Genomic DNA, 18,037 nt, shown 5'->3' with positions numbered 1-18,037 from the left:
AATCCTTCTCTTGAGCAAACAAGTGTTCTGGATCGAGTAATTTTGTCAGATGATTTATCTATCCAACCTTTCCGTACACTAAATCCTATCATCCCAGCATATCTGTTGTAGAATTCATATGCTTTGTCTTCATTTTCAAATTCCATATCGACTTCTGGCACCATTTTTGTATTTACCAAGTCCTTCATTGGAACTTCATAGTCTATAACTTTTCTCTGTTTTCCCTGCTCAACCAAACTCCCGCATTAAGGCATACAGTAAGTCAAAAATAAAAGGCAGATACAGAGAAAGCCATAAAATATTTTGACATCCAGAGTGATGACAAATATTATTTGTTTCAGATCAATCGGAATGATCTCTTAATAGCTCAAACTTGATGCACTAGTGGGTGGAAGAAAGCCCCAGGGTTTCTGGCATATTAAGAAAAATAGGTATTGAGACTCGAAAGATCTGTACAAGCTTTATATTTTGCATGAAGGAAAGATTCAATTAAATGAGTCTTAAAAATGACAATTCCAGTTAATTGCAAGTGACACATGAGAATATAACCAAAATCTATTCCACAGATTATAATCAATGAAGGAGAAGATATTGACACCCTTCAACTGAATGGACTCTATCTTGTTAAGATCACGCAACAGAATACATGCATATGAATAACTTTCTGGAGTATACATTTTCATGCATACAACATTCTTGTGTTTCTCGGATCTATGGGGCATACAGGTTACACTTTTACCACGTGAGAACCAAAGAAGTATGTGGAACACCTATCGACAAAGACTTAAAGAAGCTAAGAAGATCAAAGCATCAAGGTCTATCCTCCTAGGTGATTACATCACATTTTATTTTCACTAGCTTCTCCTATGAAAACTAGCTTTTCACCCGGCTGTTTAATTATTAGCTCAATGAAGTGAGCTGTTCGATGCTTATGCTGGCAGTACATAGTTGCTCACCATTTACGCTACCAATACTATATGCACCCCAAAAGCGAAATTGAAATTAGTCATTAAGAACTGATGAAATAAAATCTCAATTTGTTGCCAATACACAACAGAAAAGGGGAATTCAGAACAATGAATTCATCGTAGCCAGCTTTGAAGCAAATCTAAACGTGTACCTTTCTCCAAGCAATTCCACATGCATTGCATAGTGTTCGTCGTCCCTCTGGGCCGCTTCGCATATGGCATGTAAGCTTTGCGCTGATTCCACAATTATGGCATCTGTAAACGTTGAAGACTGGTTAGTCACCGGTTTCAGATCATAAGATAATCTCTCTCCACAAAATTCCATGACATACAATCCAGCCATAAGGGTCTTCTTTATGCAAACCCTAAAAGAAAAGAAATTATGCACTGTAATGCCGTAATGCCGAGGTCCTCGAAGCTTAGTTCGAGGACTAGAAGGGTATAGAGGTAAGAAGTGGAAGCATGGCTCTTACCTGACTGGGCCCTCCACCAAATCCTCGCCATTGCCGGCCTGCACCTCCTGGTCCTTATCCTGCTCGATCGGCATCTGGGGATCGTCACGGCCGCTGCCGATGGAAGGACTCAGCAATCGGCACGTCTGTGGTCCATTCGGTGGCTACGACCTCGGCCTCTCGCTTTATCTCACAGCAACATCAAGAAAAGAAGGAACTCTTCTCCCAACCGAATAACGAAAGCGATCGACGGATTCGTCCGGAACGAGAAACTCCTAAGCTTGAATTAAGTCGGCAATCATCGGTAATATCGATGTGCTACACCGGATCGAAGACTCTCTTACGGATTCAGTCAGCGAAGTACACGTGATTTACGGTTTCCACGGAACTAGGGTTTATCTCATCCCGTGGATCGGGGGCGGGGACAGGGAAGAAGCAGCAAAAGGAGATCGGCTGCAAGTTCCGTTTAAGAAAACGATTTAGTCGCCCTTACGTCCGCCACGCGTCCAGTCGTATAATATGTTCTCATCTATTACTAGATTTTGCAGTGTCCTTCATCTGCACCGCTCGTCCCTCTACTTCTCTCATCCGAACCGTCCATTTATATCGAGTGAAACATGATTCGGGTTGTGGGCCCCGCAGTTGCAGGTGGAACCGACGGCCGAGATGCGCCAGATGAGAGCACATCTGATGAACAGTGACGATTAATAGAAGGAGACTACCATCATCCGAAAAATCTTACCATCCCTCAGTAATAACATTCATGTAATATGAGAATTAAATACAAAGCCTTGGTACAAGAAAAGAAAAATAAAGGGCCAAGAAATGAGAAGATAAAACAAGTATCATACATACTGGTAGATGCCAGTCCCTGTAACAACAGAAAAAAAAAAAGTACAAAGATGGAGGATCTCATTGGATTCGTTTTAACATAAGCTGCTGCTGGGTAATGGAAGCTGATGGAATCCTGTGACAACGTGAAATCGCTACTGCAAAACAGGTTGATGCTGCTTGCTGTGTTGCTACTCCCTTTTATCTTCTTCGATGTCTCCATTGTTTGAGGTCGTAGTGTTGCTGGTCACGGCCGCTCTAGCATCGATCGAAGCTAAAGAACCGCGAGTATCCTTTGAAGGAATTGGTCCTGGTTTTATTAGAGAGAGCGAATCCTCTCGGTCGAAATCTTCAGTTCCGTCATCCGAGTAAGCATATCTGCAAAGAAGAAAACACCGATGAGTACCTATAAGAAAAATGGAAAGAGAAAAGAGTGTATATAAACCAGAGGTTGTAAAAAAAAAGACATTTAGTATAATATCTCATGTTGATTATAATCATTGGTCTCATTCGCAAGCAATCTTTCAGTCAATCAAACATCATGGTCCTTAATATCCAGATATATGGTCTGGAACCCTAATTTTCTTTTAATAATAGACTACTGGATTGTTGAACAACAATCCAGCTTCTCAGTTAAAATCTTTACTACTACTGTAGATTTGGAAAGAGACTAGCTATTAACAGATGACAGATATCTTGTTCTCTTGTCATTCTTGTCCAATCCATTGCTGTAAATATTAAGACCCAAGGGAAACATTCTTTAGCATATCTTTGAAATCAAGATTAAATAGATATTCTGGTGTACAGCAACACTTTAGCACAGCCTAAATTCAGGTTGAAAAGAGTTCTCATACAAGCTAACAAATAATGGTGAGTCATGATAGAATTTATGGATACTACTGTTCCAAAACAGAGATGTTCATGAATGGCAGTATTATCATCGACAGTACAATAGGACAAGAGGCACCATTTCATTTTTGTTAAAATGATATTTCTATTATGACAATATTTAGATGATTAAGAGAAACATCCGGAACAAAGTCCTAGACATAAAATTTCTGAAGAAAAGCAAATTGCAGGATCCCCAAAATCCAAGGATTTTACCTCTTTGAGTTTTGGGAGGGTGCCCAAAGATCGGCGATCACACAGAGAAGAGAGAAGGAGAGGACCTGCCAAAAGGCAGGAATGATCCAAGCATTCTGCCAGCGCTCGTTGTATATGTCAGTTGATTTGAAATACAGCTGCGGAAAAACAATACAACCTAATCATTCGGGGTAACACAACCAATCAAAGAGGCTGTAATCGTAGAAATGAACACCTAGCATGGTACACGAAAACCAATTAAGACAATATTTTAATATATTAAGAGTAAACCCAAGATACTCAATCATACAACATAGAATACACCAAAGAGCTGAGTTAACATTCCTTTAATTCAAGAATATTAACTCTCAAGACCATAGAACAACTGGTGCCCTCTAATGTTGTATATTTTATACATGGCTGTCTAAAGCAACCTAAATTAGCTCAACATGAAGCAAAATAGGTGACTATTACCTCATAGCAAATCCAACAGACGGACAAAACAAGAGCAACACCCAATGCATTAGTAAATTTCCTGTAAATGTCTAGCTTAGCCATCAACCGTCTTGCCTGTTAGGGAACAAACACAGGAGTTATTAAACAACTTCTAGAGACATATTCAAGCAAAAGATTCTTTTGGTATAAATTATGCAAACTACAGTAACTCGAGGAGAATCAAACATATATTTTGACTGCAAATGCAACAAACAAATGATGTAAGTTTAACCAAAGGGTGACAGCAATTGAGTTGAAATCAGAAAGCTGCAAATACCTGGAGTTTGTCCAGAGTTTTTGAAAGAGAAGTAAAAATCCAAAGAATGAAGAATGCATCCAGGAGTGCCACAGGAAGAACCAAGAACAATCTTGCTTTTCCAGCAAGATCGCTTACGGAACCTACATTCTCCACCAACTCAAGTATCTCAGATGCTAGGAAAAATGTTGCTCCAAACATGATCACCTTAGAAGTGAGGCCGCCCAAAGTAGGCCTAACAACTCCATACCCCATTGAAACAACCAGAATAATGATTCGTGACACTGTTCTTTTTACTGTACCAAAGGTTACTGCCCAAAAGGTAATCCCCATTGGTCTGAGTCCAGTTTCATTGAATTCAGCATATTCAAAGTACCACAATGCCATTTCAAACATGCCTAATGCAATGACTAGTGTTATGCAGTTCTGAAGTGGAAGAACCTCTTTCCAAAACCTCGCGTACTGTGAAAACCAAAATATCCCAAGTATCACAAATGCAAGAGACATTAATCCATAAAAGTTCATGAGAGGGGCCATCCTTCCTGGCAGGTAGCCAGTGGGATTTTTCCACACAGTCTTCCCCTCTATAGCCAGGCCACTGAGTGCTGGATCACAATATATAAAATACAGGTTGTACATCCCAGTTCTCGTGATGGGTATACTGTGGGATGGCAGTGTCGCAACAAGATCCTTTCCACTGAAACTAGCAACAAGCACTTGTGGCCAGTTAGGGTTCTGAGTGGAGGGCCGATAGATAACTGTGCCTTGAGTGCAGGCACCTAATTTTGCCAGATCTGCTGTGCAACAGACAGCTCGTTGACCACCATAGGCTGACCCACCAATTGTTTCCCGATCTTCTACCTCAAATACAATCGCTTGTACCATAACGTTATCAGTGTCTTTACTATTTTCAGTAGCTTGCTCAGGCCGCCTGAATGTGATCTTCTCAAAGCTGGATGCAGAAGAAAGGGAAACCATGAGAATGTTGAACAATAACTGTCAAAATGTGTCTGCCGTGGTACAGAACAGGGATATTCTGTGCATCATATTCAGAAAAACAGTAAATCACAATCTCTAAGAAGCCTATCCTGCAAGCTAATTGTCCCTTCATAATATCAAAAATGGCAGTACCGCACAAACGTCTGCTGCCAAAGGAAGTTTGGCCAGTGATGCACAGAAGGGTTGTATTTATGCCTCAAACCCTGGTGCCTCACCAAAACTCACCTTCTTAATTGTCCTTTTAGGACAACACTAGTCACTAGGATAGGGTGCAGATATATAATACCACTTTTTGCCGAAGCATTTCAGTTAATATCGCCAATGCTTTCATTAGGGCATGTACCCAAGTTTTAAGTGAAATAAAAAACACTAAATGACCAAGAAACTGTACCAGTATGCAAAATTGGCAGCAGAGAGAAACGTCTCAACCTCTCATTGATGAACTAGCTAATGTTCATCAGATCTTCAATCAGGAGACATGATATTAGTACTATATATAGATACTTTTCCATTAATTCCTTTGTGTTACCGATTATTGATGAAAATAAAATTGTGTAGAGGGCCACAGGAAGAGATAACAAGGGATACCTTATGCAAAGAATTACATAAAGATAATAAGAAGAATAAGAGAAGGAAGAAAATAACAGGATGATAGTACGAGGCACCAATCACTTCTCAAAAATCATTAATACTTCTCCCTCAATTCATAGAACTTCCCCATTTCTTGACCACTAAGCGACTTTAGAGCAATGTTTGCTTCTCAATCTCGTATGGTCTAGAATAACTCTAAGGACCTATCGAACAGTATTCAACTTAAAATAGTACTACTAGATTACTGGAAAACTCAGATGACAAATTCCTTCCCAGATCTCACGTCATACCATTATGAACACAGCTTGAATATTGAGTGTTCTAAATAACATTAAAATCCGGACCAAATTATACTAAATCAAATCAGCAACTTGGAACCCACATCTGAACACCTGAATACTCTGGAATGTGACTTCAGAGCTGGAAGAGAGCTATCCGGAGAATCTAAAATAATTGAAGTTAGAGATCTATGCAAAAAGTTCAGCATCATGGAAACTTGACGACGGCAATCGACATATGACTGCCTACCATGTCAATGTGATGATTCATTTTGATATTTGGATTAGTGTTACATCAGTTGCGCACACCAGAATCGAGCTACAATGATAGTTTACCGGATCGGTTTCGTTTCTTTGCACTTTCTTTCTACGAACTAAAGCAAGTCTTTGACCGACCCAGAGATCAACTGCATTTGAGTCTAATGAAACCCCATGATGTCAAGAGCCAAGCACCACCTAGCGCCAGATCTCCGAACGAACAACTCGAGCCTACACCAACGACCCCAATTTCCCGTCTTTCGACATCCCGAATCCCCACAAAGCCCTAAAACCCACAAACAGAATGAAAGGCGCCCCGGATCTGTAGAAAGAAATGAGGACAAGTGGGGAATACCGGATGAAGGCGTCGCCGGGGCCGGCGGTGGCGTTGGGATCGGGGAGGGAGGCGTAGAGGCCCTCGCTGCCGCCGTGGAGAACGAAGGCATTGCCTTTCGGACCGAACTTGTCGCCGACGTAGCTGTGCACCGAGGCATCCACAGAGGCGGAGAAGAAGAAGGGGAGAAGGAAGATGCCACAGTAGATGAGCAGCCGAAGAAGACGGCCGGGGGCGGCAATGGACGGATCGACGCGCGCCATTGGGATACCCAAGAGAATATCTCTCTCTCTTTACCGCTCTCGTTATCCTCAAAAGGAAGCCAGAGAGGAACAGGGCGAGCTATGGCACCGGTCTTCTTCTTCTTCTGCTCACTGCTGCTAATGGCGAAGCTTAGCTTTCTTCTCGAGGGAAGGACCTCTTTTTAATAGCACAACTACATTGCTTACCTGGAACCCAACATACCCGCGATCCACCCTGAGGAGCCTGTGGGTCCATTTAAGCATAAGGCCGCTAGCCAGTCGTCGCCGAAGAAGGTGGGTGACTGAAGCACGGATGAGAAGAAGGGGAAGGACTGCTCTTTTCTCTAATACTCCTCGGACTAGTCGGTGGCAAGGTTTAAGGAAGGGGTTAATGGCGATGTGGCCATTAGCCTTTGAGTCAACTCTTTAATCGAAATAAGACCGACAATGTTATTAATGTTTCAATAAGATTTACTATTGATCATAAACTATTGTTTTTTTAGACTACAAAAAATAATTTTGTTACAATAAACGACATATAAGATGTCTATAATTAGCATTGACCCTAAACTATTATTTATTTTGACTTTGATTCTTTAATCTATTTGAGACTAAATGTTTTTCAAAAAAATAAAAAAATATTATAATTTATGATACTCACTAAATTTACATTATTATTAATCACTGATGAAGATTATTTATTCAATTTATTTGATTTTCTTACTCTATTATTCCTGATGATATATAAATTTTCTCTTTTTATTTATCAAAATTTTATATGCAACTCTCCTTTTTTTTCTTCTCAACATGAGACCAGAATGCAGCATTCTCTTTGTTTGAAGTATCTCAAACATCAGCATGTTTGAACTGATGATTTGGCAGATTTCTCAATCTTTTGGAAAATGAAGGCAGATAATTTTGGTGAACAATACCAAAGTTTACATGATATATATACTAAAATCCACACAAAAGAAACTAGTAATTTTATTTGTTTCTTTAGGATACCTCTCATATCTTTGCTTTGCAAATTGGTTGAACACAATTCTCTCTTCTGGATGTGCCCATCAGATTCTGCAGAGCTTTATGTTTGTTTCATAATCATAACTCTCCAGTCATCTCATAAGCAATGAAATGGTAAATTACAAGAAATTAAAAATAGAAAGTACATGAAAAGAAAAACCTTACTTTTGTTGCTTGGAATAGTTACATTAGTGCATAGGTTTAAAGATCTCTTGTGTTTTATTCAAGCATTCTTCTTGAGGTTTGAGATAATATGGAATTTTCAGTTCAGCCAGCAACTCTTTTCAAGTGAAATGTAAGCAAACATATCTTTCCTCATGTTAGCTTAGCTGCTTTCACTGCCACCCTATCACTGCAACTAATGAGTCAAAAAAAGGGAGAGAACATAAAATTCAGCATAGAATGGGCTCATTAATTTGCAAGAAAAAGAATCTGCTAAAACAATTTAATAGGAATTTTATAGTCAAACCAAACAACCTAAGCTGCAGCCCTGATTGCATTAAGTCAAACTGTAAAATAGAGCAGCCCATGTTTGAATGACAAAAATTTCTTTGTTTGCTGTTGAACTAGCAAAACCCTTTTCTACTATCAAACTTTCTCATCTACAAGTTTTGACAGTTCTTTGCATCAGTATAAATTCTTTTGTTAAGTAGGTTATTTAGTGAACTGTATTCATCAAGTTTAGTTCTCAAAGAAGGTCATCATAAGTAGTAATAGTAGTAGTAGTAGTTCATTAAGCTGCTTCTCAGTTCATGATACCATTAAAATATTTGAATCAACTCTTATCAGTTAACTCTTGTGCAAAGAATTATGATCTACATTGCAGTAAAGAAGATGGGAGCCAAAATGCAACAAAATGGTTACATAGATGCTTGTCATTTGTGTCAGGCTCATCATAGACTTCAACAAACCTCAGATTCTTTCAACACTTGGTGAAAGAAGGGACTTCTTGACACCAATCTAAGGGGATTCTTTTGTTCTTCCTATTAATTGTTGTGTATGTTCTTTTCTGCTCAGACAGTTACTACTTGGCTTGTGTTTAAGATATTATTAGCCTGGGTGATATCCATATGTGTGCCTTTCCACCTTCACCTTCTACCATTATTACTTTGGAATGCAGCTCTCCTGGTGGCCAGCCAAATCCCTTTTAGGTGAGTTAGGTACAATAAAATTGTACAAGTGTCACAGGTAGAGGCTTCTGCACAAAGTGCTCTCAGATCTCCTCTGAGGTAACCAATCTTTCAGCACTGGTGGCAAAGGACAAGAATCATGCAGAGGTAAATATCTTGCAATGAATAGATTTGCTCAGTGGATAGCGATGCATAAATATTGGATTTCAAATTATAACATCTTTTTAAAGGATAACCAATCCAAGACATCATCAACACTTAATCTGATCCAACGCAGTAGAGAGTGAAGCATTCAGATCCCAAATACTATATTAGATTGGGAATATCAGCGACATCCATACAACTTCTATGTCTTCTTCATGCAGTTGCCACAATGCCACTATATTCGATGCTTCCATGGAAATATCTGCAACAGTGCAAAGGAGTTGAGGTTGCAGGTTGGTATTGGAAAATGGAAGCAATGACATCATGACTGCCCTGTCTTTGGCTGGGAGAGGAGTCTTTCTGCTGAAAGAGTGGAAGCAAAAGGACTCCACACTAGATAAGAAAAGCTGACCATGTCTGGTGGCAAAAGAAGGATGCCTGCCAACAAAAGTGGTGGTGTTGGCAGCAATCACAGCAATGGATTCATGGTGATTTTGATCACTAACCGGGAGATATGCTCTTTTCAGGTGTCAGTGTGAGAAGATGCTTGCTTGAAGCACCGAGTGTGACCTGCAACCTGATGCCAAGATCTTGGTGGAGAGCAACTCATTCTAATGGAAGTTGAGTTGGCGACAGAAGATTGGCGTTGGAAACAAAACAAGGAATCATTGGATTATGATTTGATGAACTTCTCAGAGGACAGTGTTGATGCTAAATTGATGGTTCTGCAGCTTTGGAATGGTAGGCTTTGTTTCTTTTCTGAGGGGGAGAGGAGAGATAGGAGTTTCACCTACCAAACCAAGCTAATTTCATTAACCTGATAATGAGTAGCTCAACTAAAAGAACTTCCTAAATTAGCAATATGTTCCAAGCTAAATGTTGAATTGTCCTTAACCTAATCAAAGTTAGATTATCTTTGACCAATGCTATCTTATAGATGGGTTAATAAGGCTTTGTGTTTAAGATAAAACAATGCACAAATTAGCACTTGGATTCTCAGACTAACTCATCTACAAAATGATCTCAATCTGAAAAATACACAAACTAATACAACATAACATAATAATAAATATAACAAAAATTATTTCTGATAGTTGTGAGGAAGAAAAAGTAAATGCATCTACACTTGAAGGACAAATAAATGAAGTTGATTTGTTCATCAGTGGAGCAAAAGTTAACAGTATTCTACAGTGGAAGAAAGTCACCACTTTTGACAAATGTGCCATGCTGCAAAATGAGAACTCTTAGCATATTGGTGTTCTTCTGGGGGGGAAACAATCAGAGACTTTGAAAGATGAACACATACTCCTCCTCTTAGAGGATGTGTTGACACTGATAATTATAAATACAAGAACAAACTTGCTGATGAACAACAAATACTTCTCAAGAACAAAGATATTGCTTTTCTTTCAATTTCAGAAATAAATTTGGGTGTCATCACTTAATTATTACTTCTAAATTTCAGTGAATTATGTGGCACAGTTGGTAGAATGAATGATGTCAAGAAAGCGATTTGACCACCATAAAAGCTTTAGGGGTTGTATGTTTGACCAGAGTGTGAGAAATATTTCTCTCGTGTTGCTGCATTGCCACCATGTCAATTCGGCAACATCAAGTGCGCACCGAGCAGTGCTCTTAGTACTCGTGGCACTGTCCATAACACTGTTCTAAGTGATTCCAACAAGAGATTAAGCAGATTTCCATGAGCTCCGGTGACTCCCATGTTTATCATGCTTCAGATTGTTTTGCATTATGTTGCATGAATCACTCCTAAGATTAGCAGACAAAGGGCAAACACTGACCTAACATCCCCCACTCATGCTTGATGCATGTGCTGTGATTGTTCTCTAGCAACACTCTCTCTTCTTCCTACAGTATAAAGAAGGATGATGAGATATATATAGGACAGTATACATGCCCCAAATCACTAGGCGAGGTTTCCTTTCTGCATCTCCTTTGGCCTCCCTTTCGATGCTTCCTTCTTCTCTTTCTCACATATGGGCACAGCACCTCGTGGCTCCATTCCCTGTAATGGCAATCATGATGATGATGACTGCAACCATCTTCCGCCCAAATCCCTCTCCCTTCACTACCATAGCCATCCCTGTCTTCACCACCAGTGCGTCACCACCATTAGAGCTCACGCTTGCTACGTCGCTGCCCTCGCTGTTCATGGGACGTCCGTCTACAGCGGCGGCTCCGACCAAGAGATCAGAGTCTGGCCATCTGTTCTTTTAGACTCGTCGTCCACAGCGAGGACTGATCATCCTGCGAGCTTCACTGTGGCTCAAACAGAGAGCCCGGTGAAATCGCTTCTTGTGTCAGGTGACAACCTGTTCAGCTCTCACCAAGACGGCGAGATCCGCGTGTGGCAGATAAACCAGAGGGAGCAGCGCTGCTACAAGCTGAAAGCAGTTTTGCCGACCTCCATGGACCGGTTTTTGAGCTTCCTGTCGCCCAAGAACTATGTGCAGGTCCGCAGACACAAGAAGTGCTCCTGGGTGCACCACGTTGACGCCGTCTCCGGCCTCGCGCTCTCGCACGACGGCGCGCTCCTCTACTCCATCTCCTGGGACCGAACTCTAAAGGTGTGGCGCACCTCCGGGTTCAGGTGCATAGAGTCCGTCGCGGGCGCCCACCAGGACGCCATCAACGCGATCGCGGTGTCGCGGAACGGCCACGTCTACACGGGCTCGGCCGACGCCAAGATCAACGTGTGGAGGAGGAGTGGCGAGGAGGGGAAGCACTCGCTGGTGCAGACGCTGGAGCGGCACCGGTCGGCGGTGAACGCGCTGGCGCTGAGCGCCGACGACCGAGTGCTGTACTCGGGAGCGTCCGACCGCTCCGTGGTGGTGTGGGAAGGGGGCAGCGGGGGGATGGCGGCCACCGGGGAGCTCAGGGGACACAGGAGGGCCATCCTGTGCCTTGTGGCGGCCGGGGACGTGGTCTGCAGCGGCTCGGCGGATACGACGGTGAGGGTGTGGAGGAGAGGACGAGAGCAGAAGGGGCGCCACAGCTGCTTGGCCGTAATGGAAGGCCACGGAGGGCCGGTCAAGAGCTTGGCGATGGTAGTGCTGGAAAGCAGCAGCAGCAGCAGTAGTAGTACATGCCTGGTTCTCAGTGGAGGTTTGGACTGTGATCTAAAGCTGTGGAGACTCTCAGTTCCTTCTCTCTCTTAGGAGGACACCTCCCTGGCTTTGGAAGTACAACTTCTCTTAGATCGAAGATGATACTCCATCGTCCTCCCCACGGGATGCTTGACCACGTTCATGGCCATGCCTGGCCACAGTCAAAAAAGGGTTTACGGCCATCTACCATTGGCTTGGCCACAGTTGAAAGTAATACTAATTGAACGAACTGAACCATTAAGGCCACATGTTATCCAGAAACCACGTAACATAGATGATAGGAGATGATAAAATGGCCGAGGTCTATCACTATGGTACCTTTTTGAGGAGCATATCAACAAGGATTAGTTGTACTGTCACTTCATCATCACTGTGTCACACCCTTCATGGTTTATTTTATGTGATGCATATGTATTGCAAAAGTAGGCCCAAATGATGAATCAATTATGTCTGATATATATATATATATATATATATATATATATATATATATATATATATATATATATATATATATATATATATATATATATATATATATATATATATATATATATATATATAGAGAGAGAGAGAGAGAGAGAGAGAGAGAGAGAGAGAGAGAGAGAGAGTAGATTGTTTTCTTTAAAGTAAGATAGATTGAATCAAAAGCCTGATGTCCAAAGTTTTATGATACTAACAGATGCACTCTTAAAGCTTACTACAGAATACAAAGGCCTCACATCAAGTTGAGGCACAATATGAATGATAAATTTGGAATTTAATCTGTGAAGACCTTCTACACCCACAACTTTAAACCTAAGTTCTAAGCATACCTCCATAATGGAATATGTCCATTAACCAAAAGTTTGTGAAACCATTACATAATCTCTTCATTGTAATAACTCCATAAATCATAGATGAACCTATGTGGTGCCGAGACATTTAGGTAGAGTGTCCACCTAGACACTTTGGGTAGTGCAATTTATACATTGATGAAACAAAACTGTGCACCAAATGTTCCCTTTAGAGTCAGTCAGAAACCCTAAGATCATTTGTGAGAACTTTTCATGAGGCATCAAGTCATAAATCTTTGAAGTGGTACACTTGCCCTTTTGATTTTAGCAAAGATATATATGTTTTCAGATGTATAGCCTCATCAGACAAAAAATTTGAAACCTGTATCAAATCTTCTATGACCATATATCTAAGTCCAAGAGTTTAACTCTGGTAATTCCAACAAAAATTTCTTTGTCATCCACATAATTAACAATTTGAATAAATTAGTGCTGAATAATTTAAAAAAAAGAACAAAAGAATGAAATGCAGCAGACTAAACTAGAAAACAATTTGGAGACTTTTTTCTTACCAGAATCTTTTATCATACCTTTCCTGTGAGTGTAAGTTTTGCACTGGTAGGGTTTTCCGGATCTATCTTGCTGCAAGATCTGAGTGGGAACTTAACTAAGGGTGAAAGATGACCTTCACATCTATCAGTGCATCCTGGCAGTTGGATCGAGTGTTGTCAAATACAAGTTGGAGATGCTGCAGCCTTCACCAAGTAGTTCATCATCAGATGAAACAACATTTCTGCAGTAATCACACCAACCAATTATAGACATTAAATCAAGATCCAACTCTCAGATAATCTGTTGACTCGTTTGCTTTCTTCTACTAGTTTGATTCAATTAACCAAATGGGGATCCCCCATGTCACTTGAAATGGTAGCACGGAAAAGGTGGAAAACATTTCAGTCGGTAATCGGAAATGGAAAACAAAAAAGAGCTGAGATGAAGTACTTAGTTATCTAACACTAAGTGAATTGTTTCGACAATTTGTGTGTAATTTGTATATGAAACATAAAAATAATGATGAAACTAGTAGGATTTACAAAAATGAAAAACAGAGAGAAGGAGATTACACCCAAACATGTTTTAGAAGCACTCTACTACGTAATATGACAGTAGTAATGAAAAATGATGATGCATATCCCGGTGAAGTAGATATCTTGATGAAGTGTTAAGTGACCAATGAATCGATCAAACTACGAACTGCACAATGATTACTAATTAAAAAACATAATACAATGTACAATCATCAAAAATTACATTTAATTTAGAGTGCCACAGTATTCAAAACATGTACATTCTACGCTGCTCATGCATAGAGCAGAACCGAGAACCGAATACCAACACATCGAGGAGCCCTGCCAATCTTGCAGCTAAGCAGCAGACTATTACTCGACCTGTGGAGGTCATAATCGGATAATATTAACTCGCAGTTCCAGTCAAAATCTGGCCTTTTCTAAATGTTCTTCAATGCACTCCAGTATTAGACCTAATTACCGAACTTTTTAATATTTCATTTCACAGATCAATTCTCTCTCGAACCGTACAATTACCCAATTTTGCTGTAACCAAGATACATAAAGAGGAGGGTTCTCTTTTTTATATGAGGGTATAGGGAAGGAGTAGTACCTTAGGACGCCCAATGAGTTCTGGGCGACGAGCCAAAGGGCGGTGGTGGTAGCGGTGGCATCGCTTCGATCACGCTTGCTTGCTTGTGGCGAGAGGGTGCGGAACTTGGAGGACGAGGCAGGAGAAGCCGAAGGGAGGAAGAGGACTGAGGAGGAAAGCGCGACCCTCCTCCTGCCTTCCATTCTTCCTACGGCGTTCCTCGCGGTTGCATTGGGAGATCGGCTTTCGAACGACTTCCGTTTCCGACACAACGAAAGGCTGACGTGGTGCATATCGAGCGGGGCGTTAGGCGGATGAGGCGGGGTCGGTTCTCGGTGATGTGTCGCGACTGATTTCGTAAATCAAGTCTGGCGCGAAGGGCATTATCTGTGCAATTCGCGTGGATGCGGGGCCACCTGTGGAGCCCACGGGAATCCGACTCCGTGGCCAAACTCCATTCGATGGGGAAGAACCGTTGGTGGAGGCCCCCCGGTAGGGGATACAGCTTTAAATCACCTGCAGAGGCAAGAGAATGAGAATTATTATTTACATGCCTTGTAATATGTTAAAAATTAATTACTTTGATCACATTGGTTAAGTAAAAGATGATAAAAAAGAATATAGGTATTAATTTGGTAAGAATATAGGTATTAAGTTGGTATTGTCCACAAAATTTATACTAACGAGAGAGTTAGCACATAGCAAAATTTGAGATGTGATGGATTCATTCCATCGATCGATCCCGACAGCCAATTTGGGTCGGCAATGAGTTCCTTCATGTCGTCGCAGTCGTCTAATTCAGCTGCCCCTGCCAAGAGCTGCGGCTTCCGTGAGCTCGGGGCACGTTCGCAGAGAATCGACGACTCGAGCGAGGAGGTCTCACCGCGGTCCCAATTCACGGATGCTTCTGGGAATTCGTCTCCAAAAGGCGATCTTTCCAAGCTGGATAACGTTCGTCGACGCTTGCCTCAGGCCATGGGAGGGCTAACTATTGCAGGCAATCTGGCCCTGACACATTTGGATCAGTTCCCGGCATGCCCAGGCTTCGTGGAGTGCGCCGCAAGGTTTTCCAGCCTCGACGACCGGAATCGCTGTTGGCTCTCCGGCCATCTTGAGCTACCAGGGAATGCCAAGCTGCATTCCAGCGTAGCAAGCGACCAATGTCCGACGGTGAGATTATGCCGAGTCGTGGAACTCTAGAGAGGAAACATCGGCATCCGATCCTTTCTGTGAGTGGGAGAAGCAAGCTTAGGAGCTCCCAGAGATGGCAACGCGAAGAAGCGAAATGCTGCTCCGAAGAGCAAAGGGAAGGATACTATTCGACCGAAATCCGTCATCGATCCTCCCAAGGTGCAAAGATCATTCCTTTCAGGAAGGACTCAAAATTTTGAGCTTTCAGGTGGCAGACGGAGGAGGACTCTGATGCAAAGAGATGTCGATCGACGGGGAACAATAACGAGACTGGCAATGAGCAAAATGATGGTGCCAGAAGTAAGAGCGAATGGTGAAGAGAAGCAGGAAAGAGAAAGCAATGACAACAAGAGCACCTTTTATTTAAGTCTCATCATGCCTTGACATAAGAGATATGGAAAATCTAGTTAATCAAAATAGTTAGTTCATAGGAACAGATGTCTGGCAGAAATCACAAAGAGACCAAAATATGTATGCAGTCACTGCACTCCCATATACATCTCACATTTCCTATGATTCGGACTTGAATTTTTTTGGCTAATAGTTTCTGAGTGTGCATATCAACATCCATGAAGTAGACCAAAATATGTATTCAGTCACTGCACTCCCATATACATCTCACATTTCCTTTGATCCAGACTTTAGAGACAGTAAAATATGTTTGGCTAATAGTTTCTGAGTGTGCATACCAACATCCATGCAGTAATGCGCACATAAACCAGTAAACTGGCAGTACACACATCAAACTACTCATTCAAGAGATTATCAACAGCCAACAAAAGTTTCCAGCACCGAGAAGCTAATAGTGAGAATCCTTTCTCGTAATCGCCTGAACACCAAGTACAGAAATCACATAGTACATTAACCTTGTTCCATAAAGATGTCGTAAATTGCTACAGTGATAACCGAGTTCTACTCCGAAGCTGCTTCATCTATATCCAAATATCGGAAGTGCAGTCTCCACCAGGATACCTCATCTCATGTGCCAGTGCAGGTCCATCAGGCTCTGTCCCAAAGTCAACAAAGAAGTTTGGATTTATGGTCAACCCACCTTGCTCGGTGTTCACATCAATCTGCAACATGTGAGATCCCTTCTTCACGAGATCTGGGCCATAAAATTGTTGATCCCACACACTAAAGAGTGAGTTTGTCACGTACAGCCGCTTCCCATCCAAGCTCAGTTGAATCATCTGCGGTCCTCCTCTAAGTCGATTTCCCTGATAAAAGAGTAGTTGTCAATGTGACAAGCTCTAACCTTTACAGTCCTATACGGCAAAAGTATGGTTCTCGAGGTGAAACTATAGTTCTTCGAATATTAAATCGTACAGTTGATGCAATTCCCACCAAAGAAAACTTACAACACAAACAAGTTGTCAGTTCTATTTTTTACAGCTTGTCATGCTTCTTTTAGTCTTTGAATTAACAGAAGCATATACTAAGATAAGAATTGGTTCCAATTTTCCCATGTTACCAGTTCATTTTAAAATGCCCACTCATAGGCAACAAAGGAATCTCAAAAACCTCTATAAGCATGTACTTCATGCCTATTTCTAATCAAAGAAATGAAGACTCAAAACTAGTAATTCAAAATGAACACATGATGCATGCAGAATAATGGTATAAATGTTAAATATGGAACTAGAATGTAAATAGACACGGATAGAAGGTACTCACCTTAATCACAGGTACACTAAATTGTGACTCCACCCCATCCTCTGACACACAGACTACGTCACTTCCCTTCTGAAGGAGACCTCCAACCCATATTTGTCCTGTCAGCACCGGCTTTGAAGGATCTTCAATGTTATACTGTCTAACATCTCCATGAAGCCAGTTGACAAAATAGAGGTACCGATCATCAAGAGAGATGAGAAAGTCTGTGATCAACCCTGGCATTTCGGGTAGAATCCAGTTTCGCACCTTCAGTGGAGTTACAGATATGGCAACCTTAAAAAGCAGATATTAGATTTCTTAGTACTTGGTATCCCATCGAAAAGCAGGCAGAATCGCAAAAAAGCTAGAAAAGCAAATGGCAAAACAAACCTCATGGTTCCAGAGACCATCTGTGGTCTTGAAAAATCTCACCATGTTGCTGGACAAAGCACAGCCAACAAAGCCAGTGTCTTTAGATGGGTCATGCAGAAATCGTGTCTGCCAAGAATAGCAATTTTTTTCAGAATGTGAATATATTGGAGTTTCTTA

General features: G+C 41.4%; 4 protein-coding genes and 1 long non-coding RNA gene across 6 annotated transcripts; 1 reads left to right on the top strand and 4 right to left on the bottom strand.

Moving 5' to 3' along the window:
* Positions 1-6: 6 nt before the first annotated feature.
* LOC135586165 (uncharacterized) lies at positions 7-1,890 on the bottom strand. Of its 2 annotated transcripts, none has more exons than XR_010509339.1 (3): positions 1,442-1,874; positions 1,121-1,223; positions 7-224 (listed from the first exon to the last, which is right to left on the bottom strand). XR_010509339.1 is itself a non-coding variant. In XM_065177211.1 (3 exons), the coding sequence occupies exons 1-3, from the start codon at positions 1,513-1,515 to the stop codon at positions 203-205; spliced, it is 309 nt and encodes a 102-aa protein (XP_065033283.1). In that variant the 5' UTR covers positions 1,516-1,890; the 3' UTR covers positions 7-202. The 2 variants fall into 2 exon arrangements, 1 of the variants encoding a protein (XP_065033283.1); XM_065177211.1 differs by having other exon boundaries at positions 1,121-1,333; positions 1,442-1,890.
* Positions 1,891-2,147: 257 nt separating this feature from the next.
* LOC135665532 (uncharacterized) lies at positions 2,148-6,937 on the bottom strand. Its single transcript, XM_065177215.1, has 5 exons — positions 6,567-6,937; positions 4,107-5,037; positions 3,809-3,904; positions 3,356-3,492; positions 2,148-2,629 (listed from the first exon to the last, which is right to left on the bottom strand). The coding sequence occupies exons 1-5, from the start codon at positions 6,806-6,808 to the stop codon at positions 2,443-2,445; spliced, it is 1,593 nt and encodes a 530-aa protein (XP_065033287.1). The 5' UTR covers positions 6,809-6,937; the 3' UTR covers positions 2,148-2,442.
* A 2,721-nt stretch (positions 6,938-9,658) lies between these two features.
* Positions 9,659-12,606, top strand: LOC135665530 (protein JINGUBANG-like). The gene has a single exon (XM_065177214.1). It carries the CDS (start codon positions 11,079-11,081, stop codon positions 12,258-12,260), a length of 1,182 nt encoding a protein of 393 aa, XP_065033286.1. The 5' UTR covers positions 9,659-11,078; the 3' UTR covers positions 12,261-12,606.
* An 816-nt stretch (positions 12,607-13,422) lies between these two features.
* Positions 13,423-14,904, bottom strand: LOC135665531 (uncharacterized). Its single transcript, XR_010509340.1, has 2 exons — positions 14,666-14,904; positions 13,423-13,778 (listed from the first exon to the last, which is right to left on the bottom strand). It is a non-coding gene; the product is annotated as an uncharacterized LOC135665531 (long non-coding RNA).
* Positions 14,905-16,629: 1,725 nt separating this feature from the next.
* LOC135665529 (selenium-binding protein 1-like) lies at positions 16,630-18,030 on the bottom strand. Its single transcript, XM_065177213.1, has 3 exons — positions 17,879-18,030; positions 17,510-17,782; positions 16,630-17,052 (listed from the first exon to the last, which is right to left on the bottom strand). Exons 1-3 carry the CDS (start codon positions 17,921-17,923, stop codon positions 16,768-16,770), a joined length of 603 nt encoding a protein of 200 aa, XP_065033285.1. The 5' UTR covers positions 17,924-18,030; the 3' UTR covers positions 16,630-16,767.
* Between the last annotated feature and the right edge of the window lie 7 nt (positions 18,031-18,037).

The sequence above is a fragment of the Musa acuminata genome, unplaced genomic scaffold (assembly GCF_036884655.1).
Source record: "Musa acuminata AAA Group cultivar baxijiao unplaced genomic scaffold, Cavendish_Baxijiao_AAA HiC_scaffold_1020, whole genome shotgun sequence".
NCBI classification, from domain to species: Eukaryota; Viridiplantae; Streptophyta; class Magnoliopsida; order Zingiberales; family Musaceae; genus Musa; species Musa acuminata.
This window is presented reverse-complemented; position numbering and strand designations above follow the sequence as displayed.